We start from the raw sequence: 24,385 nt of genomic DNA, 5'->3' as shown, positions 1-24,385 counted from the left end.
GGCCTACTTCCTCCTGACCCTAGTCTTGGAGAGCAGCAAAAGCTGAATCAGCAACTGGGCACTTGATCTAGGGAGGCTCAACTATAGTCATATCCTTCCTTCCTTTTTTTAAAAAATAATATTTATTTACTTATTTATTCCCTTTTGTTGCCCTTGTTGTTTTCTTATTGTTGTAGTTATTGTTGTTGTTGATGTCGTCATTGTTGGATAGGAGAGAGAAGGGGAAGACAGAGAGGGGGAGAGAAAGATAGACACCTGCAGACCTGCTTCACCGCTCGTTAAGTGACTCCCCTGCAGGTGAGGAGCCGGGGGCTGGAACCGGGATCCTTATACTGTGCCACGTGCGCTTAAACATGCTGTGTTACCGCCCAACTCCCCCTTCCTTCCTTTTTTACTTGACAGAACAGAGAGAAAGTGAGATGGCAAGGAAGATACACAGGCAGAGAGAAAGAGAGATATCTGGGGCTGGGGAGACAGTATAATGACTATGCTAAAGACTTTCATGTCTGAGGCTCTGATGTTCCAGGTTCAATCCCCAACACCACCATAAACCAGAGCTGAGCAGTGCTATAGTCAGTGTCTGTCTATCTCTCTCATAAATAAATAAATAAACAGGCCTGCAGTACTGCTTCAGGGGGGCCTGGGGAATCTGGCTCACCATCTTGGGAGCCCTCCTGCCACTCCAGGTTCTCTTCTCTCCCCACTCCAGTGGACTATCTACAAACAGCCCTCTTGATAATCCCTCCCTGAGAGATTAATTGCACAGATATTATCACTGGGATTTCTTTCCTATTGTGTCAGTAAATGTTCCATGTCCTCATATCTTCCCAAGTAAACACCTGATTCATTATTCAGCCAAGTTTTTATTTCTGGGCTCACGCCACTGATTCATAAGCAGTTACTCCAGAAGGCTCTATCCAAGACTAAAAGAGTGAAAATAGGACAGAGAAACCCAAGAATATGGTAGAGGCACATACCAGGAGGCAGTGCAGTGAACATCATCCAGGACTAACCAGAAATGGCACTGAAACATGTCCCCAGGTCACAGCAGCAGCTCAAGCCATCCAAACTTTGAAGATAATGACATGGGAAGAAGCTTTCAAATCATTACTCGGCACATGGCTCTAGGTGTCTGACCACATCTGTGTGATGCCGTATTGCCCCCTGCTTGAAAATGCTTGATTTAAAAGACTACCTTGGTGTATTGCACCAAAGTAAAAGACTCTGAGGTAGGAGGGAGGATTCAGGTCCTGGAACATGATGGCAAAGGAGAAATGTTTCACATGTACAATCTATTGTATTTTACTGTCAACTGTAAATCATTAATCCCCCAATTAATAAATTTAAATTAAAAGAAGACTACCTTGTACTCTTATAGTCTCAGTCTGTATAAGTATCCAAAAGAACTCAGCACACTTCTAAAGAAATATCTGGAGTTGAGGAGACAGCAAAATGGGGCTGCAAAAAACTTTCATGTGTGAGGTTCTGAGGTCCTAGGTACAATCCCCCAGCAGTGCTCTGGCTTCTCTCTCTCTCTCTCTCTCTCTCTCAAATTACATATATATATATTGCTAATTTGAAAATATATATCTGTATCCCTATGTTCACAGCAGTGCTGGTCACAACAGCTAAGGTCTGGAAGCAGCCCACTGTCCCCCCATGGAGGAGTGGATAAAGAAAGGGTGGTCTACATAATCAATGAGATCTCTTGAAACCTTTAGAGGAATGTCAGTCTGTAAAACCTGAGGACATAGTGCTGAGCACTACAAACAGGACAACCTCACTGCTTGTGAATTATCCTCCCTTAAGGGGAGGATGAGGGACTTGAACCTGGACCCTCACACATGTATGCTCACCCAGATGCACCACCATCTGGCCCCTGAATATGTTTTTAAAGATTTATTTATGAGGTACCATGAATCAGACTGATTAAGCAGCCAAATTCTGGGGTGTGCAGAGCTCAAAATATTAATAATAATAGTAATAAACAAATAAATAAAGTTTGTTTATGTGTTTATTTATTTATGAGAGGAGAGGTGAGAGAGAGAACAGAGAACAGGAGCATGACTCTAGCACATGGGATGTGGAGGGCAGATGCCAGGACCCCATATCTGAGACAGCAATGCTTTATCCACACTGCACCACCCCCCACCCCCCCACTGCCCTCCTGATCTTTGAGCATTTTTCAGCTGCCTGTTGCCTGAGATCTGAGGTCCCTGCCCCGCTGGAGCAGCGTAAATGCACCTCAGGAAAAAAAAGGTGGCTGGAAAGAGCTGCCCAGCTAGAGGAGCACATCAACACAGGCTGGACTGCGGGTAGCTAGCCCTTGAAGTTTCCGTCCCATATGGGGGGGGGGGGAGACCACCAATGGCAGCACATAGAGTGCCAGAGACAGCAAGTACTCTCCTGCTGTTTTTAACCAGACAGGAAATGCACCTGAGTTTTTACCTGAGGCCCAAGGCATTGCCTGACTCTAGGTCCCTTTCCCTGAGAATGGAAGGTAAAGCCCCAGAGGGGCAGAATGGAAGGAAGAGCCACCTGCAGGGAAGTGGGGACAAGCACAGGAGGGACATTGGCATGTGTGTCTCAGCACTGTGTGCTGGTTTCTCCTGGAAAACCCCACCTACTTTGTTTTAATATGGGAGGTACATTACCATAGATTTATTATTATTATTTATTATTATTATTATTTTGCCTACAGGGTTATTGCTGGGGCTTGGTGCCTGCACTACAAATCCACTGCTCCTAGAGGCCGTTTCCCCCCTCCCTTTTTTTTTTTGCCCTTGTTGTTGGATAAGACAGAAAGAAATCGAAAGAAGAGGAGAAGGCAGAGAGGGTCTCCGAGAGAAAGACAGACACCTGCAGACCTGCTTCACCGCTTATGAAGCGACTCCCCTGCAGGTGGGGAGCTGGGGGCTAGAGCCAGGATCCTTACTCGGGTCCTTGTGCTTCAGGCTATGTGCTTAACCCACTGCACTACCACCCAGCCCCCACCATAGATAATTATTAAGCTGTCTTTAGAGGCAACAATCTAACACTAACCTAGAAAATTTATAGTCTTGAATTGGTCAGAAGACTTCTGGAACAGACTTTTTCTTTATCCAGGAACCAGGAAACAAATTGCCAACTAAGACATTTCACCTGCTTTCACCTCCTGCCCCTCTGCAGACCTTGCCACGTTGCACCCACCAGTGGAGGCCTGCCCAGCCCTTCCTTCTTGGCCCTTCAACCCACTCACTTCACAGAATCTGTTCTGCTCCTACCTGAATTCAAGACATCGTTTTTTGCTTCAAAGATTTCAAGAGGCACCTATGAGTTGTGCTTCCCCTGTACTCCAAATGTGGTCTCCAGCAGGTCAGGGCCTGACTGATCTGATCTCCTAGCCTTGATGCCCAGCTTAATTATACCCTGTGACAGCTCCTCTGTCCTCCAACTCCAGATTGAACCCCTTAGGGACTTAAAAGACTCTCTGATGGCAGCAAAATATGCTTTGTCTGAAAAGTCATGACACATTTTTTTGCATAGATGACTTTTCCAACAACCTAATAGCTCACTTGCAGACAGCACTGCTTTGCCATGTGCACAACCCAGGTTTGAGGCTGACTTCCCCACTACACTTAAGTGTCATGATCTCTTTCACTTTCTGTCTCTCTTTAAAAAAATTAATCAAATTTAAAAAAAGACTCTTTGGGGCCAGATGGTGGCACACCTGGTTAAGTACACACCATGTACGAGGACCCGGGTTCAAGAGCCTGCTCCCCACCTGCAGGGGGGACATTTCAATAGAGATAAAGCAAGTCCTACAGGTGCCCTCTACCTCTCTTCTCCCCTCTCAACCTCTCCCCCTCTCCTTTCAATTTCTCTCTGAACTATCAAACACACACACACGAAAAAAAGGCCACCAGGAGCTAAGCCCCAGCAAGTGATAACCTTGGTGGAGGGAAAAAAAAGTTTTTAGTTCAGCTTATATTAAAGCTTTACAGGTTGTTGTTATATTCAAGATCTCATAACTGAAAGTATGCCTCAGGTTTTAGTTTTTGATAAAAGCTGATAGAGATTCCCTTGCAGAGGTCTGCATTATATCCCGGTGGTGACTTAGAGTGATTTAATTGATCCTATTATTTTGCTGTCTGAGGATGGTTGATATCTGAGGGTCTGAAGACTTACCCGGACCTTGGGTCTCTGCTGACTAGCTGCTGCTCCACAGCCCCATAGTGACCCTTACCAGCTCAGGTAGAGCAGAGTACTTAGATCTGAAATGTCAGCAGGAAGGACCTGGGAGGTGTTGTTTTACTTAGTAGTACCTTATTCGTGAAATGTCCAGCTTCCTGCTATCGTGTTCATTTTTGTTTACCTAAAGGTTAGGGTCAGAAATAGCTTCCTTTTTTATATTTGTGCTTGTGATATTCTTGCTAGGCTGGTTTCTTACAGTCATTTTATCTGCTTTGACATGTATTTTTTTCATGTATTTGGTAAAAATGTGTAAACATTTTTGACTCCACATTTTTTTTTCCTTCTGATAGAAACAGAGAGAAATTGATAGGAGGAGAAAACAGAAGAGAAAGAGAGAGAGACATACATCAGTTACTTGAACACATGGTAGGTAATGTGTACACTCTATCAGGTATGCCACTGCTCACACACTAACACTGCTCACTCCCTAACACACACACACACACACACACACACACACACATATATCCTTCCTCCCATCCCCCAGCATTGCTCAGTGCTGGCTTATGGTGGTGCAGGGGACTGAGCCTGGGACTTTGGACCTATAATTTTTAAGAGTGTTTTCAGTGGTTAATCTCTAAGAGAATTTCATGTACTATTAAGCCTATGATGACAATACTATGACTATTTCAGGAAGAGATAATTTTTAAAAGTTATTTAAGGCTGGCTTATGCAATCATTTGTAGTTTCAAAACATTGAATATCTTTTCTTACACACAGTCCAAATATATATATACTAAAGGGGGCTGAGGAAATAGCATGATGGTTATGTAGAATTCTTTTATGCCTGAGGCTCTGAGGTACCAGGTTCAATACCCAGCATCACCATAAACCAGAAATGATCAGTTCTCTGGTCTATCTAAAAAAATAAACTAATCTTTTATGTTTTTTATTTATTTTGGACAGAGACAAAATAATCAAGAGTGGAAGAAGAAGGAGAGAAGGAGAAAGGGAGGGAGGAAGGGAAGGAGGGGACAGCACTGCAATCCTACTTCACTGCAGGTAGAGACTGGGGGCTCGAACACAGGTGCTTGTGCACTTTGATATGTGCACTCAACTGGGTGTGCCACCACTCAGCCCCTGGGTGTTTTTTTTCTTTCTTTCTTCTACTTTGATAGGGCAGAGAGAAACTGAGAGGGAAGGGGTGATAAAAGAGGGAGAGAGACAGAGACACCTGCAGTACTGCTTCAGAACTTGTGATGCTTCCCCTCTGCAGATGGGGACCAGGGGCTGGAGTCTGTGTCCTTGTGCTTAGTAATGTGTGTGCTCAACCAAGTGTGCCACCACACACCTCCTAAATAAACTTTTGTACACCTCCTAAATAAACTTTTGTACAAAGGAACTTCTACCCAGTTATATAAACACATATGAGCTTGAAAACTTTATGTAATCAGAGCCTCTTTTAAAATATATTTTATTGGTGATTAGTAATAAAGGTCTTTCAATTTTTGCTTATTTTTAAAATATTTTTATCATTTTAATTTATTGGATAGAGACAGGCAGAAATTAAAAGGAAGCGGGATGTAGAGGGGGTGAAAGACAGAGAAACACCTGTAACCCTGCTTCATCACTTGTAAAGCCTTCCTCCTGCAGGTGAGGACTGGGGACTTGAACCCAGGCCTTTGTACATTGTCAGATGTGTGCTCAACCAGGTGCACCACCAACAGGCCCCTCTCCCTCTCAATTTCTCTCTGTTCTTTCAAATTAAATGAATAAAGCTAAAACAAAAAATAAAAATGAGAGAGAGAGAATGCAAGTTGCTAGGACACAAGAAGCCAGGCACAAGTTCAATAAAGTGACAATCATTCATTCATACCAAAGCTGTGAGCCTCTGCTGGGTGACTGTCTTAAGCCAAAGACACATTAAATAGTCAGGCATATAACTTAGAATGGGATAAATAGAAAAAAAGAGTAAGATCATTCATACAGAAAGGGAGGAGCAACTGATCTACTAGCCAGGAAGGTAGAAAAAAGTAAATTTCAAGTTTGAAGTCTTACCTTCAGAGCAGATTATACTCAAAGGAATCAGTATTTCTTTCTCTAGCACTTGCCTACAATAACAACACAGAACTGTGAATTCTCTAGGAAGAATGGCTCTGTGCCTTCTGTTCTGATGATTCTGCCCACACAGTACAAGAAGCTAGTGGCCTGCTGCCCATTTTACTGTAGTCCAGAGCTCCACGGGCATATCCCAAGACCCAACCAGAAAGCACCAAGATCACAAGTTACACTGCAGCCTCTTTTCCTTCTGCCCACCCAAACAAGAACCCGCACTATTAAACAGTTGTGGTTTTTGCTTGTTTTTTCTCTCTCTCTCCCTCCCTCCCTTTCTTCCTCCCTAGCAGCTGGGAGAAGTATATATAGACAGAAATGTCTAGAATTTCGATGCCAGAGCCAGTCAGATTTCAGAAACATTTGATAAACTGATGGAGGGAAGTAAACCAAGAACTGAAAGGCAACAACCAAAGTGCCTTCCGTGCATACACGCCCCTGTTATCTTTTATTACAACCATTTCCAAAAGCCAGAGCTGAGCATTGCTATGAAAAATAAGTAAGTAAATAAATAAATATCACTACTACAAAAGCTGTTATGGTAAGCCCACCCCAGAACTACTGGGCAGATGGGGGTGCCAGGGATTGCCCCAGAGCTAGATTGAGAGACTGGTTCCATAAATATACATATAGTCACTTATTCTCCCACTAAGGGCAATTTCGCAGCCTAAAAACAATTATTTATAATAGAATTCAGAAAAGAAGAAAGCAGGCCTTGCCTTTTCATCCTGGTATAACCTGTTGACACTCTCCATCTGAAAGTTGTGGCTGGACTGGATTTTGTCAAGCTGCTCCCGCTGCTTCTCCAGTTCTCCTTGGAACTCATTCTTTTTCAGCTCCACGGCACCCCTCTCTGCAGCTGCCCTGCGGACCCTACCTTCCAGTTCCATGATCCTGGTCTAGAAAGACACCACAATATCAGGACAAATGTCAAACCATCCCTGGGCACCAGACCCCCCCATCCAATCCCCCTCAGCACAACCAATAGAGGGACCCAAAGCCACAGTTTCACATACACACAGAGTTTTACATACACACAAGCTTCAATTCAAATCTTTTTTTTTAAATCTTTATTTTTTTTTATTCCCTTTTGTTGCCCTTGTTGTTTTATTGTTGTAGCTATTGTTGATCTCATTGTTGTTGGATAGGACAGAGAGAAATGTGAAGCGATTCCCCTGCAGGTGGGGAGCCGGGGGCACGAACCGGGATCCTTACACTGGTCCTTGTGCTTGGCGCCACCTGCGCTTAACCTGCTGTGCTACCGCCCGACTCCCTAAATTCAATCTTTTAAGTCAATTGTAAAGAAACAGGTTTTTCGTGTGGTCTAGAAGGTGGTGCAGGAGATATAATGATGAACTCTCAAGCATGAGGTCCTGAATTCAATCCCTAGCAACACATGTACCAGAGTGATGCCTGGTTTGTTCCCTTTCTCTCCACCCCCCTTCCTATCCCTCTCATAAATAAATAAATAATTTTTTTAAAATGCAACAATTCATTTTTCTAAATAAAATGGTGCTGTAAGTGACAAAATTCACTTCTCAGAGTTTCTGTGTCTCCCCATGAAACATGAGAATACTACCACATCCCTCTCAGAGCTTTTGTGAAGTTGAAATGATATAAATGCATAAGATGTCTCATGGTTTACCTGGGCTGAGCTGGTACTAAAATATCTAGTTCTTTTTCCCCACTCCCAAAACAATCAGCATTTCTCAGACACAAGCTCTACAGGCAGATTGAGTTCTCTGACCCTAGACAATAAGTCTACATATGCACAGAGATCAGGGGGTACTGGGAGAAAGGGACTGCACCACCACATAGCAAACATGAGTGCAAAAGGAGAGTATTTGGATGAAACAGAGTTTCAGTGCTAAGAACCCCAAGCACTGTCATCAAAAAGACATGGGATAATCACAGAGACGGCTGGTATTTAAGCAGGATGACATACCCTCTGAGCAGGCAAATGCAGCCTCTGTCTCTAGAGGAAGCTGTATGGAAATAAAAAGTTCAGCCTGGGGATATGAATTGATCTGTCAATGCCCATGTCCAGCAGAGAAGCAATTACAAAAGCCAGAACTCTCATCTTCTGCACCTTATAAAGAATTCTGTGAGCCAAGATGTGGCATACCCGGCTAAATGCATACACAACAGTGAGCAAGGACCCAGGAACAAGCCCCTGGTCCCCCCCTGTAAGGAGAAAGCTTCATGAATGATGAAACAGGGCTGCAGGTGTCTCTCTGTCTCTCCCTCTCTCTATCCCCCCACCCTCTCAAATTCTCTCTGTCTCTATCCAATAATAAATATAAAAATAAATTTTAAAAACATTGTTTAAAAACTTTTGGTCCAGGGAGTCAGGAGGTAGCGCAGCAGGTTAAGCACACATGGTGCAAAGCACAAGGACCGGCGTAAGGATCCCAGTTCCAGCCCCCAGGCTCTCCACCTGCAGGGGAGTCACTTCACAGGAGGTGAAGCAGGTCTGCAGGTGTCTATTTTTCTCTCCCCTCTCTGTCTTCCCCTCCTCTCTCCATTTCTCTCTGTCCTATCCAACAACGACATCAACAACAATAACTACAACAACAATAAAAACAAGGGCAACAAAAAGGAAATAAATAATTAAATATTTAAAAAAAAAAAAAAAACTTTTGGTCCATATGGCCCGGGAAGTGGTGCAGTGGATAAAGCATCAGACTTTCAAGCATGAGGTCCTGAGTTCAATTCCCAGCAGCACATGTACCAGGGTGATGCCTGGTTCTTTCTCTCTCCTCCTATGTTTCTCATTAATAAATAAATAAAATCTTTATACAAAAAAAAAACAAAAAACTTTTGGTCCATACTCCCAGAGGGGAAGGAATGTTATGGGAAGGTAACTAGAGGGCTATGAACCCCAATTCCACCAGGACCCTGAGAGAGAAGAGGAAAGAAGGAAAGACTTCCAGTAGTAGTAGTAACAGTTGTAGGTGTGACTTTTAAAGGAAGGGAAGGCAGGATGGCAGAAAAAAAAAAAAAAGATACACAGTTGTAGAAATAACAGCCAACCCGTATCTGTGACCCTGGGAGAACTACTACAGTTTCTAATAGAGGGAATGGGGACAGAGAACTCGGGAGGTGGGAATGGTGTGGAATTATACCTCTTTAATCTGATAATTTTGTAAATTAATATTAAATTACTAATATAAAAAAGTTCAGGCTAGAGGTTTCCAAGACTGGACACTGTACATGGAATCTAGATGGTCTAGAGTTTCTCTCAGTCTCTCTGGAGTAATACAACGAACAGGATGACGAATGCAAATACATGATACAATACTAAGTGAAGAGAAGCAGAGCACAAAAGTATCTCTACTCTTCTGATAACAAAGTATCTCCACTTTTGTTGACAATGTTTATGCATGGAGAAAACTAGATCTTGGAAAAATGCAAAAAGGTGATATGTTAACAGAAGGCTATTATGAACAGATTTTTTTTTGTCAGATACCCAGCCCTGTTGTAATCATGTTGCTCAGACATTGGGCTAAGTGCACATAGTAGGAAGTGCAAGGATCCCAGTTCGAGCCCCCAGATCCCCACCTGTGGGTGTGGGCCACTTTGCAAGTGGTGAAGCAGGTCTGCAAGTTTCTATCTTTCTCTCCCCCTCTCCATCTTCCCCTCCTCTCTCAACTTCTCTCTGTCCTATCCAATAAAATGGGAAAAAAAAAAAAAAAAAAGGCAACTAGGAGTAGTAGATGCATAGTACAAGCACCAAGCCCCAGCAATAACCCTGGAGGCAAAAAAAAAAAAAAAAAAAAAAAAAAGCCTGAGGTAAAATCTCAACCCTCTGCACTTTCTCTGAGATTTGTTTTGCCTATCTATGAAATGGGGGAAGTCAAGTCCCAACTCTGTAGAGTTTGTGTACAACAGAAGATCATACTGTTAAAGAAAAATTATTCTGACACGTGAAAATGGTGAATTGAAGAAAAATTATTCTGACATGTGAAAACGGTGAATTGTATTGAAGACCACTGCAACAAGGACAATGATGACTGTGATGGGGAGAGACTATGCAGATCAGTTTTGAGAACAGCAAAGACACAAGAGGGGTTTTAGCCAAGGAGCCAAGAGAGGGAGCTGACAGAAAAGTACTAAGAAGAGAGACAAACATCAAGGTCAGGTCAATTCTTGCTAAGCTGGCCCAACACCAAGGATTGAGGGATGAGGAGTGGGAAACAAGAGGAGTTATCAAGGACAGAAGACAGACTTTGCAGGATTTTTTTTTTTTTTACATATCCTAGGCTAAATAGAACTAAGAGGATGGGGGACCAAGAAGGAGAATAGAGGGCTTTCATTTGGCCAGAGAATGAATCATCGCCATTGCTCAGTACCATGCCTAAACCATGATGGGTAACAAACAGTAAGTGGAACATTTTACATTATTAGGTCATCATTAAATGATGCTCAAGACTGGTACCTCTAAAAGCACACTCTCACACCTACTATCCAAACACATTCCTGGTGCTACTCTTTAGTGTCTAATGCAGACTGGGAGGTCTGGAATGGTGCTAGTACGCTGAGATGCCACACAGCAGTGTACCTGAAGATCGGCGCTCCGGGAGCTGGCGATCCAGTAGTTGAAGCCCAAAACGATGATACAGGCCACCAGCGCGGCCAGCAAGAGGGGTGGAGACTTCATGCTGCGTCGGCCGTTTCCCAGTCCCATCATCTCAAAGGCCAGGCTGAGCACCTGTCAAATGAAAACAAGTTAGCAAGCCTCCACAGCAGCATTAACAGGCCCAAAGGCAGCAAGCAGTAGGGAAGATGTCCTGCTGACAGGCATAGCCAGGGTTTCCACCCAGAATGCCAGGCTCTGGGTGGAGAAGGGGCCCGGTGCACAGCAGGCCCACTGTGCACTGAGGATCAAACACACCACACACGTTCACATACTGGCTCTACACCCCAGACGGTTTCTCTAATGCCTCAGCTTCCTCATCTACACACTGGCCAAACAGTGCCCGCCTTGCCAACACTGTTTCGGCCCTAATGATCTCTAAACAGCAAGAGCAAAAAGTGCTTATATGCCCACCACATTAGACAACATTCAGGTCTCATTATCCGCTGCCCACCCTCACCTCCAAAGAGGCTTTTTGATTTGATCAGACAAGGGTTGTTTTGTTTTTAAAGATTTTTTAAATGTATTTACTTACTAAATATTTCTATTTATTTACTTGATAGAAACAGAAACTGAGAAGGAAGGGGAAGATAAGGAGAAAGAGTGGGGCAGGGGTAGCTAGCATAATGGTTATGCAAAGAGATGGTTATAATGGTTATGCCTGAGGCTCCAAAGTCCCAGGTTCAACCCCCATCCCCACCTCCCCACCCATCACCACCATAAACCAAAGCTGAGCAGTGCTCTGGTTTAAAAGAGAGAGAAAGGCAGGGAGGGAGGGAAGAAAAAAAGAAAGGAGAGAGGGAGGGGGGAGGGGAGAGGGAGAGGGGAGGGGGAGGGACACCTACAACACTGCTTCACCAATTGTGAAGCTTCCCACCTGCAGGTGGGGGACAAGGGTTTGAACTTGTACATGGTAATGTGTGTACTCAACTGGGTGTGCCACTGTCCAGCCCCTATATTTATTTTTAATTTAATTTTTTTTTTCCTCCAGGGTTATTGCTGGGCTCGGTGCCTGCACCATGAATCCACCGCTCCTGGAGGCCATTTTTCCCCCTTTTTGTTGCCCTAGTTGTTGCAGCCTCGTTGCGGTTATTATTGCCATTGTTGACGTTGCTTTGTTGTTGGATAGGACAGAGAGAAATGGAGAGAGGAGGGGAAGACAGAGAGAGAGGGGAGAGAAAGATAGACACCTGCAGACCTGCTTCACCACCCATGAAGCAACTCCCCTGCAGGTGGGGAGCCGGGGGCTCGAACCGGGATCCTTAGGCCGGTCCCTGCGCTTAGCGCCATGTGCGCTTAACCCACTGCGCCACCGCCCGACTCCCTTAATTTAAATTTTTAGAGAGACAGAGAAGGCAGAGTTGAAAGAGTATATGTGAAAGAGATCAGTGTGTCAAAGCTTGCTCCAATGCAGTGGGTCATGTACATGGCAAAGCAGTGCACTATACAAGTAAGCTATTTCTCAGCCCAAAAATTTTATATATTTATTAACAACAGAGGAAAGAGAACCAGACCATCACTTTGGCACATATGGTGCTAGGGATCAAACTCAGGACAGCCCCCCACACACACACACACACACCTGCAAATCAATGCTCTAGCCACTAGCACAACTCCCATGTCACAATGTTTTTTTTTTTTTGATGTTATTATTATTCTTGTTGTTATTATTTGCCACCAGGGTTATTGCTGGATGTCAGTGCCTGCACTACGAATCCACTACTCCTGGAGGCTATTTTTCCCATTTTTGTCATTCTTGTTGTTGTTATTGCTGTTGTTGTTGGATAGGACAGAGAGAAATGGAGAGAGGAGGGGAAGACAGAGAGGGGAGAGAAAGGTAGATACCTGCAGACCTGCTTCACCACTTGTGAAGCGGCCCCCACCTACAGGTGGGGAGCTAGAGGCTTGAACTGGGATCCTTACGGCAGTTCTTGCACTTTGTGCCACCTGCGCTTAACCCGCTGTGCTACTGCCCAGCCCCCTAGTCTGACATTATTACTAATGATATCCAGTTATAGCATGTGTGGGGGAGGGGGGTTTCTAAAAGATAAAGTTTTTTTTTCCTTTTTCCATTTATGAAGAGTGAAAGAGACCAGAGCACTGCTTGGTTCTAGTACATGAGACGACAGGAATCAAACCTAGCAGGAGATAAGCAATGACGACCCAGGAGAAGAAGAGCTAACTTTTCCAAATGGCTTTTCTAATGAGACAAGACATTATAAGCAGCTGGATAGTGGTACACCTGGTTGACCGCAGACATTGCAGAGCACAAGGAACAAAGTTCAAGAACCCCGTCCCCACCTGCAAGGGGAAGCCTCATAAGCAGTAAAGTAGTCTTTCTTTCTCACTGTCTGTCTTCCCCTTCTCTCAAAATTTCTCTGTCTCTATTCACAATAAATAACAGGGCAAAAAAGTAAGTCACTTGAAAAAGAGAGAGAAAGAGAGACTTATCAGGAGGAAAGTGGCACACACAATAAATTCTGAGAACAAAGCTGCCTTTGTGCCAGTTTTTTTTTTGGGGGGGTCATGGAATGGGGGAAGTGGAGGACAGTGAAAGTGGAGAAGGAGACCATCAGGGTCTCATCTTCATCTACAAAGTCCACAAGAGAGCGGAATCATTAACCTTTTCTTTTATTTATAAAATGGAAATATTGAGAAGACCATAGGATAAGAGAGGCAGAATTCCACACAATTTCCACCACCAGAGCTCCGTATCCCATCCCCTCCCTTGAGAGCTTTCTTATTCTTTATCCCTCTGGGAGTATAGACTCAGGATAGGATCATTATGGGGTGAAGGTGGAAAGTCTGGCTTCTGTAACTGCATCCCTGCTAAACATGGGCATTGGCAGGTCAATCCATACTCCCAGCCTGTCTCTATCTTTCCCTAGTGGGACAGGGCTCTGGGGGGGTGGAGTTCCAGGACACGTGGTAGGGTCGTCTGCCCAGGAAAGTCAGGTTGGCATCATGGTAGCATCTGGAAACTGGTGGCTGAAAAAGTCAAGGTAGAAAGCAGAACAAACTGTTGACTAATCATGAACCTAACGGCAAGAATATAGCAGATGAAGATTTGGGGGTCTCCATTTTAGAAAAAGTAGGTCTATTTTAGGTATATTCCAAGGGGCCCATGACTTTACCGGTTTTTGCTTGAGTCTGACAGGTAACATGCAGGTGAACCCAAGGTATTGTCTGGGAAGATGGTGTCATAACCTTTTTTTTTTTATTATTATTTTTTAAAACAGGGATGAGGGTTGGTGGTACATCTGGATGAGTTTACATGTTGCCATGTATAAGAACCCAGGTTCAGGGAGTCAGGCGGTAGCTCGGCGGGTTAAGCGCACGTGGCACAAAGCAAGGACTAGCTTAAGGATCCCCGTTTGAGCCCCCGGCTCCCCACCTGAAGGGGAGTCACTTCACAGGCGGTGAAGCAGGTTTGCAGGTGTCTATCTTTCTCTCCCCCTCTGTCTTCCCTACCTCTCTCCATTTCTCTCTGTCCTATCCAATAACACTGACATCAATAATAACTACAACAATAAAACAACAAGGGCAACAAAAGGGAATAAATAAATATTTTTAAAAAAAGAACCCAGGTTCAAATCATATACCCCACCTTCGGGGGGAAGTTTCACAGACAGTGAAGCAGTGCTACAGGTGTTTCTTCTCCTCCCATTCTTTCTGTACTATCAAATCAAATCGTATCAAAAACAGGGCCAGCACAACAGCTTCCTCAGTAGTCCACTGTATTGCTACACATAACCGCCCCTAGCACATGAAGGGGAACAGTGCTGTGGTATCTGTTCTTTCTCCATCTACACTCATTGTATCTGGGGGGTGGGGGGGAAGGTAGTCCAGATCAGTGAAGCCCCAGTGACAAGTAACAATAAAAGACAAAAATAACTGGAAAGAAATGTGGGGAGCCACATGTGCCCTCAAGGTTGCTATTGGCATGGCCATAGAGTTTATGTTAAAAGATAGTTCCTGGGAATCGGGTGGTGGCGCAGCGGGTTTAGCAAGAACTGGCTTGAGGATCCCTACACACAGTGATTGATAATAAGTTAAATGCTTCCCTGCTTCCCACTCTATTGGATACATCCTCTTCCATTGTTCTAAAACATCAGAATCACTGAGCTATCTTAAAATATTTTAAGATGAATATGGGCCCCAGAATAAATTGATGGGGTTTACAGTTAACATTTATATACTTTCCCCAGATTTAGGAGCTGCTCTCTGCCCTGATCCAGCTTTCTAGTCATTCCCAACTCTGACTTCATCTCCCAAGACAATACTTTTGGTCTAGCTGCATGTTTGCTATTGGGCTCAGGCAAAAATTAGTGAAGTCATGAGCCTCTTGGAATATATTCAAAATAGACCTACTCAGGTGGCACAAAGCGCAAGGACCAGCATAAGGACCCGGGTTCCAGCCCCCAGCTCCCCAACTGCAGGGGAGTCGCTTCACAAGTGGTGAAGCAGGTCTGCAGGTGTCTATCTTTGTCTCTCCCTCTCTGTCTTCCCCTCCTCTCTCTATTTCTCTCTCTGTCCTATCCAACAACAACATCAATAATAACTACAACAATGAAACAAGGGCAACAAAAAGGAATAAATAAATAATTTTTATTATTTTTTAAAAATTATCTTTATTTATTTTTTGGATAGAGACAGCCAGAAATCAAGAGGGAAGGGGGGACAGAGAGGAAGAGAGACAGAGAGACACCTGCAGCATTGCTTCACCACTAGTGAAGCTTTCCCCACTGCAGGTGGGGACCAGGACTCGATCCTAGGTCCTTGCACATTGAAGCATGTGCGCTCAACCAGGTGCGCCACTACCCAGCCCCAAATAAATATTTTTTTAAAACACTTAAAAAAAAAATAGACCAGGAGTCAGGCAGTAGTGCAGCGGGTTAAGCGCACGTGGTGCCAAACACAAGAACCAGCTTAAGGATCCCGGTTCGAGCCCTCAGCTCCCCACCTTCAGGGGAGTCGCTTCACAGGCGGTGAAGCAGGTCTGCAGGTGTCTTTATCTTTCTCTCCTCCTCTCTGTCTTCCCCTCCTCTCTCCATTTCTCTCTGTTCTATCCAACAGCGACAACATCTATAACAATAACAATAATAACTACATCAACAATAAAAAACAACAAGGACAACAAAAGGGGAAATAAATATAATTTTTTTTAAATTAAAAAAAAATAGACCTACTAGCTTTTTCCCAAATGGAGAGCCCAAATCTCATCTGCTATATTCTTGTCTTTAGGTTCCTGATTATTTAACAACTTATATTGTTATAACATATATAAGATAAAACAATTTATATCTTAATGTTTTTCATCCACCAAGTTCCAAATGCTACCATGATGCCAACCTGACTTTCCTGAGCAGACGACTTTACCAATGTGTCCCGGAACCCCACCTCCCCAGAGCCCTGTCCCACTAGGGAAAGATAGAGACAGGCTGGGAGTATGGATTGACCTGCGAATGCCCATGTTCAGCAGGGATGCAGTTACAGAAGCCAGACCTTCCACCTTCTGCACCCCGTAATGATCCTATCCTGGGTCCATACTCCCAGAGGGATAAAGAATAAGAGATCTTTCAAGGGAGGGGATGGGATATGGAGCTCTGGTGGTGGGAATTAAATGGAACTGTACCCCTCTTATCCTATGGTCTTGTCAATACTTTTTGTTTTTAAATAAATTTTTTAAAAAAGAAAAATTATCATTCCATGGGCCTCCTGCCATTTCTAATTCAATGGGTTTAGGGCAGGACCAGGTATTGTTGGTATTTTATAATCCCCAGGTGTTCCTTTCCAGTCATTCCAGATTTTTTTATGTTCATTCATGTGCACTTGTTGTTGGTGTGTGTGTGTGTGTGCTGTGTGTAGTGTGTGTGTATGTGGTGTGTGTGTGGTGTAAGTGTGTGGTATGTGTGTGTGTGTGTGTGTGTGGTGTGTGTATGGTGTGTGTGTGTGTAGTGTGTGTGTGTGTGGTGTGTGTGTGTGTGGGGGGGTGTTTCTTAATCCAAACAAGATCATCACACTGTTCTGTCAATGGTGTGCTTCACTGAGTAAAACATCCTGTCACTCTCATCCTGGCATTGCATTATGGCTTGCACTCTTTTTAAAGGGCTGAACAAAAAATAAAAGGAAAGGAAAGCAAAAGAAAGAAAAGAAAGTTCTTTTTATAGGGCAGCCTACAGTTTCAGAATATACTTGAACTCATGTCCCACGAAGGCACATTCCAGGCTCTCCAGGCTTATTTCCAACAACGGTGCACCAATGATATATATACACACCTCTGTTTTCAAACTCTCATCCAAATGTGTTAAGTCTTATCTGTGTTTATGAAATCCAAAGTACTCTAAAGACCCAAAGGGAGTCTGCACAGGCGGTTAAGCAAAGACTCTCCAGTATGAGGTACTGAGTGCAAGCCTCATCATCACATCTCTCTCCCCCTCCTTTTTTCTCTCATAATAAGTAAATAAATCTTTTTTTTTTTTTAATATTTATTTTATTTATTGATTCCCTTTTGTTGCCCTTGTTGTTTTATTGTTGTAGTCGTCGTTGTTGGATAGGACAGAGAGAAATGGAGAGAGGAGGGGAAGACAGAGAGGAGGAGAGAAAGAGAGACACCTGCAGACCTGCTTCACCGCCTGTGAAGCGACTCCCCTGCAGGTGGAGAGCCGGGGTTCGAACCGGGATCCTTATGCCGGTCCTTGTGCTTTGCGCCACCTGCGCTTAACCCGCTGCTCTACAGCCCGACTCCCTAAATAAATCTTTATTTAAGAAAATATATTTTTTTACAAAAGGCCCACAGGGGATTTTTTTTTAATTATCCAGTAGTAACAATCCGACCTGAAATCAGATCACTATCAGATCAAAACCTGACTTTGCTTTTTGTTTTTTCCTTCTGTGTGAATATTCCATTCCTAAGAGTGCTGCAGAAAGATGAGTGTTTGGTTTGGGGTACTGGCTCCCCCTAAGGCTGTAATATGATACATAGTAAATGCAACTCATTGTTTTCTGAATTCTGAAACAGCTTTGACTTCTACACATATCTGGTCTCCAGGGAGTTAGGAAAGGTGAGATAAGTCAGCCAGGATACACTATTCAAACGCTTCTAATACTGAGCTCCTGACGCTGTTGACTGGCTACGGAAGAAGGGCAAACGCTAGAAGAAGAAGAAGAAGAAGAAGAACTGAGCTCCCTGGATCCTCCATCAGCTCTGAGGGGACAATGTCACCCCTACTTTTCAGGTGATGAAATGAAACAAAGATAAGTGGGGATACAGTTCTACAGCCGAATTGCTGGCTCCACAGATCCTTTTAAATACTGTATTTATTGGACAGAGAGAGAGAGATTGAAAGGGAAGAAGACGATAGAGTGGGAGGGAGACAGAGAGACACCTGCAACACTGCTTGCTTCACCACCTGTAGCTGGGGGTCAGGGGTTTGAACCCAGGTCACAGCACATGGTAATGTGTGTGCTCAACAGCCCCGCCTCAGATTCCATTTATATGTAAATTTTTGTTCCATTTTTTCTTCTTGATGTGAGGAATAAGGATACGGCTTTATTTTGATTCTTTCTTTTTTTTTTTTTTGCCTTCAGGGTTATTGCTGGGGCTCAGTGCCTGCACTACGAATCCACTGCTCCTGGCAGCATATTTTTTCCATTGGTGGTGGTAGTGGTTACTGATGTTATTATTGTTGTTGTTGGATAATACAGAGAGATACTGAGAGAAGAGAAGACAGAGAGGGAGAGGGAAAGATAGATACCTGAAGACCTGCTTCACTGCTTGTGATGTGACACACCCCCACACAGGTGGGGAACCAGGGGCTTGAACTGGGATCCTTGCACTTGGCACTATGTGCGCTTATCCCAGTGTGCTACCGCCCGGCCCCCATTGATTGATTTTATTAAGAAAGATACAGACAGAGGAACCAGTGCACTGCTCAACTCAGGATTATGGTGAAGCTGGGGATTGAGCCCGAGACCTAGAAGCCTCAGGCATGAAAGTCTTCTGTATAACCATTATGCTATCTCCTCTGCCTTAGCTTTATTTTTGTAATGGCTAGTCAAATCTTTCAACACACTTTATTGAATAAGCTGTATGTACTTTATGCTTTCAGAGGCCACCTTTGTTCAACACTTAATTCCCTAACTATATCTTTGGAGATGGAACACTTGTGTGACCTTTCATTAATCCAGCAGATGTAAGGCAGAGGGTGGATGCACTGTAAGACTGAAAGCAATATAAAGACAGAGCTCACCTAAAGGGAAGTGTACAGATGACTGGTTAATATTGTCCTTCCTCCTTCCTACAACCATGAGTCAGGCACTATGCTAACATCAGGCAGCAGAACAAACTCTGAAGCCCAGTAGCCAGCGTCAGGTCCTGGTCCCACCTCTGAGGGACCTCAGTGTCCACCTGTGTCTCGCTGTCCTCCTCATGGGGCTAATATGAGTACTGAGTAAGTCAAGAAGATACAAGAATCACATCTGGCACAGAGTAATGACTCAATAAATCTTGGTGAATATGATGATGATTAAGAGATGTGAAATTTGAATAACACATCATTTCCAGATCTACTCTTTTTTCCCCATTTCATCAAGTCGATGGATGTTTTCCTTCCACAGTAATTGGACTTTATAGGGACTAACCACCTGCTTTCTCCCTATAGATTCTGCTGTCAACTTTAGCTGCAGTGACTTCCTTATGTGGACTGACAGCATGAGCATCTGGCCCAGGCCAGACTGACTCAGGGAAGACAGAGTAATGGTTATGCAAATGACTGTCATGCCTGAAGCTCTGAGGTCCCAGGTTCAATGCCCAACAACATCCTAAACCAGACCTGTGCAGTGCTCTGGGGAAAGAAGAAAAAAAAAAAAAAAAAGGAGGGAGGGAACGGGAGGCTCAAGCAAGCTGAACAAAAACTAGCATCTTCTCAGAAGCCCTTCACTGTTGGCTGGAAGGGAAGATATGCAGCTGCCCTGAGGACACTGTTAGAAGAGTCATAAGAGATGAAGCAGTGCCTCTTTCTCTTTCTCTCTCCAACATTTTGTTTATTTATTTTGGATACAGATAGAAGTTGAGAAAGGGAGATAGAGAGGAGGAAACAGAGAGAGCTGCAGCCCTGCTTTACCATTCATGAAGCTTCCCGCCTCCATGAGAGGACCAAGGGCTTGAACCTGGGACCTTGTGCACTATGATGTGTGCACTCAATCAGGTGCACCAACACCCAAACCCTCTATCTCTTCCTCCCCTCTCAGCTTCTCTTTTTTTTTTTCCTCCAGAGTTATTGCTGGGCTCGGTGCCTGCACCATGAATCCACCACTCCTGGAGGCCACTTTTCCCCCTTTTTGTTGCCCTAGTTGTTGCAGCCTCGTTGCGGTTATTATTGCCATTGTTGACGTTGCTTTGTTGTTGGATAGGACAGAGAGAGAAATGGAGAGAGGAGGGGAAGACAGAGAGAGAGGGGAGAGAAAGATAAACACCTGCAGACCTGCTTCACCACCCGTGAAGCGACTCCCCTGCAGGTGGGGAGCCGGGGGCTCGAACCGGGATCCTTATGCCGGTCCCTGCGCATTGCACCACGTGCGCTTAACCCACTGCGCCACCACCCGACTCCCTTCTCTCTTTTTTTTAATTTTTATTTTCTTTATTAATTGGAAATAGCCAGAAATCGAGAAAAAGAAGGAGAGACAGAGGCAGAGAGAGAGAGAGAGATACTGCAGTACTATTTCACCACTTACAAAGCTTTCCTCCTGCAGGTAGAAGGAACTAGGGGCTCGAACCCAGGTCCTTGTGCATTGTAATATGTGCGTTCAACCAGGTGCACCACCACCTGGCCCCTCAATTTCTATCCTATAAAATGGCTGCTGGGAGCAGTGGATTGATTGTGCAGGCACCTAGCTCCAGCAAGAACATTAGTGGCAAAAAGAAATAAAAGGAAAAGAAAGGAGGGGTCACGTGATTAAGAGCTCGCATTACAGTGCACAAGGACCTAGGTTCAAGCCCCTGACCCCCACCTGTAGGGAGGAAGCTTCACAAGTGGTGAAGCAGGGCTGCAAGTGTCTCTATGTCTCTCTCCCTCCTCTCCCCCTCTCAATTTCTTTCTGTCCAATAAGAAATAATTAAAAAAGGGAGTCGGGTGGTAGCACAGTGGGTTAAGCAGACGTGGTGCAAAGCGCAAGGACCAGCCTAAGGATCCCTGTTCAGGCCCCCGGCTCCCCACCTGCAGGGGAGTCGCTTCACAGGCGGTGCAGCAGGTCTGCAGGTGTCTATCTTTCTCTCCCCCTCTCTGTCTTCCCCTCCTCTCTCCATTTCTCTCTGTCCTATCTAACAACAACAAACAACAACAACAACAACAACAATAAAAACAAGGGCAACAAAAAGAAAATAAATAAATAAATGTTTTTTTAAAAGAAACAATTAAAAATATTAAATAAAAAGGAAAAGAAAGTAAACGAAAAGAAAGAGGAAGGAAGGAAGGAAGGACTACAGAAGGACAAAGAGGCTGGGAACACAGCATAACGGTTATTCGAAAAGACTTTCATGCCTTAGACACCAAAGGTTCCAGGTTTAATCTCCAGCACCACCATAAACCAGAACTGAGCAGTGTTCTGGTAAAAACAAATTTAAAAAAGAAAGAAATGACAAAGACTGACTGAAAACTGAAGGTTAAATAGTTCAAAGTCAGCATTTATAGTTATCAGATAGTACAAACACTTCTTTTCCCCACATTAAAATTTTTATAGACTGAGGGGGGAAAGAAAGAGGATAAGAGATAAACAACTATATATAAATTGCCCTCAAGGCTTTGTTAGGGATTCACACTTGTCAATTAAACTGCTGACACAAGAGTCAATATTTTCTTTCCGAGACAAGAGAGTAAGAGACAGAAAAAAGGAGACAGAAAGGAGGAAATACCACAGCACCACTCCACCATTCATAGAACATCCCCTGATGCTCTGCATGGTGTACCCATGTAGTGTTGGGGGCTCAAATCTGGATCCTCATGCATGGCAAAGCATGCACTCTGCCAGATGAGCTATCTTCTGGTCCCCTAGGTTTATTTGCTTGTTTGTTTATTTATCCACTAGGGTTATCACTACAGCTGGATACCTGCATAGTGAATCCACTACTCCTGGCAGTCATTTTAATTTTATTGGGGGGGGGTGGGTAGAAAAGAGAGAAAAAGAAACTGAGAGGGAAAGAAGAGTAGGGGAGATAGCATAATGGTTATGCCAAGAGACTCATGTCTGAGACTCCGAGGTCCCAGGTTCAATCCCCTATACCATCATGAAGCAGACCATTATGATAAGGCATAGTCTGAGCAGTGCTTTGGTAAAAAGTAAATAGAAGAAAAGAGGTAAGGGGAAGACGGAGAGAGAGAAAGAGAGGGAGAGAGAGAGAGAAAGAGGAAACATCTGTAGTACTGCTTCACCACTTGTGAAACTTCCCCCTGCAGGTGGAGACCAGGGGCTAGAACCCTAGTCCTTGCACATGGCAACTAACATGTGCATTTCTACTGGGTGCACCACCACCCAGCCCCTTTAAACACTGATATTAACAGTCATTTTAATTTAGGCTTCAGGTAAATATTTTGCTTTTTATGCAGTGCTAAATACTGAATTTATGGGCTTAGGCAGGTAGCCAAAGTGGCCTCCTGTGGCCAATTAAAAAAAAAAGGTTTTTTTTTTCAATTTGGAGAGAGAAGAGAGGAGGGAAGGAGGGAGAGAAGGAGTGGGAGAGAGACACTGCAGTATCACTCTACCAAAGCTGGAACCCCGCCCCCCATGCTGTCCACGATGCTCCTATGTGGTGCTAAGCTACAATCCAGGGCCTCATACTTATTAGGGCATGCATTCTCCAAGCAGATCTCCTAGATCCTCAGAAAGCTTTTTGTTTCATATTTTACTAGAGGCATCTTGGAAATTGAAGAAGAAAAGGGGGCGGGACTAATTTAAATCAGCTAAACCCTGAATGCAAGTTATCTGATGTGTTTTTGACGTTGAGTTTCTTGGTAAACTGTAAAAGTACTGAAAGGGCTGTAGATTCTTTCCTACTAGATTAATTTAAATTTCTCAAAGTACTGGTTCAGGTAACTGTTCACTTATAAAAACAAGTACAGGTAGCAGGCGGTAGCACAGCGGGTTAAATGCACATGGGGCAAAGCGCAAAAACCGGCACAAGAATCCCAGTTCAAGCCGCCAGATCCCCAATTGCAGGGGGGTCGCTTCACAAGCGGTGAAGCAGGTCTGCAGGTGTTTTATCTTTCTCTCCCCCCTCTGTCCTCCCCTCCTCTCTCAATTTCTCTCTGTCCTATCCAACAATGACAACAAGGGCAACAAAAATGGGAAAAATCGCCTCCTGGAGCAGTGGATTTTGTAGTGCAGCCACTGAGCCCAGTGATAACCCTGGAGGCAAAAAAAAAAAAAAAAAAGTATTTTTGTAAGCAAAGAGAGCAGTCATTACTTCTTCTTTCTTTTTACAGAAGAAAGGGTTTACTGGCTTGAAAAGCAACTTACATTGGGAAGCTTCTCTTGACAGCACAGGGTGCCTCTCATTACTCTTCTAAAAAGAAAAGGGCATGAAGGTAGTTCAGCATTTCAACATTCATGAGGCTCTCAGACTGATACCCAACACCACAGAGAGCATCAGGGAGCCCAAGGATCGGAGCAGAGCTGTGGTGTCTCTCTCCTACCTGTCTCTCCCTCCCTTTCTATCTCTTTCTCTCTCTCTCTGGATATATATATGAAAAAAAAAAAAAAAACTGGGGCTGAGGAAGTGGCTCAGTGGTATGAAACCAAGGGTTCATTCCCTTAATAAGAGATTGTGGGGGGAGGAGGAGGCAGTGGAAGACAGGAAGAACAACTCTTTTTTTTAAAAAAATCAATTTTTTAAATATTTTATTTATTGCCTTTTGTTGCCCTTGTTGTTTTGCTGTTGTAGTTTTTATTGTTGTTGTTGATGATGGTGTCATTGTTGTTGGATAGGACAGAGAGAAATGGAGAGAGGAGGGGAAGACAGAGAGGGGGAGAGAATGACAGACACCTGCAGACCTGCTTCACCGCCTGCAAAGCGACTCCCCTGCAGGTGGGGAGCCAAGGGCTCGAACCGGGATCCTTAGGCCAGTCCTTGTGCTTTGTGCCACCTGTGCTTAACCCGTTGCGCTACCACCTGACTCCCAAGAACAACTCTTAGAGCTTTGTGCATTTGAAAGTCTATTTCCTCCATCAATTTTGGGAGATTCTCAGATGATATTCCTTCAAATAAGAGTTCTGTCCTGGGGCCAGGAGATGGTTCATCCAGTAGAAAGTACACTTAACCATGTCTGAGGACTCTGGGTTGAGCCCAAGGACAACATACAGGAGAACCTGCACACTGGGAGCAGAGGAATTGTGCAGGTGCAGAGTCCCAGTGAAAACTGAGCGGGGAGAGAAAAGATTTCTGTACCTTTCTCACTCTTCTCCTGGTAC

General features: G+C 44.2%; 1 protein-coding gene across 5 annotated transcripts in view; it reads right to left on the bottom strand.

Annotated features, from left to right (window-relative positions):
- Nucleotides 1-24,385, bottom strand: part of GOLM1 (golgi membrane protein 1) — a 61,536-nt gene that overhangs the window by 26,397 nt on the left and 10,754 nt on the right. For 3 of the 5 annotated variants that reach the window (XM_060199488.1, XM_060199486.1, XM_060199487.1), the window contains exons 2-4: nt 23,435-23,480; nt 10,847-10,996; nt 7,005-7,184 (exon numbers count right to left, since the gene is read on the bottom strand). In XM_060199488.1, the coding sequence (XP_060055471.1) occupies nt 7,005-7,184; nt 10,847-10,996; nt 23,435-23,473 (369 nt within the window). In that variant the 5' untranslated portion in view covers nt 23,474-23,480. The remainder of the gene's footprint in view (nt 1-7,004; nt 7,185-10,846; nt 10,997-23,434; nt 23,481-24,385) is intronic. The other 2 variants (XM_060199490.1, XM_060199489.1) reach the window with 2 other exon arrangements.

Source organism: Erinaceus europaeus, chromosome 10, assembly GCF_950295315.1.
Source record: "Erinaceus europaeus chromosome 10, mEriEur2.1, whole genome shotgun sequence".
Lineage (NCBI taxonomy): Eukaryota > Metazoa > Chordata > Mammalia > Eulipotyphla > Erinaceidae > Erinaceus > Erinaceus europaeus.
This window is presented reverse-complemented; position numbering and strand designations above follow the sequence as displayed.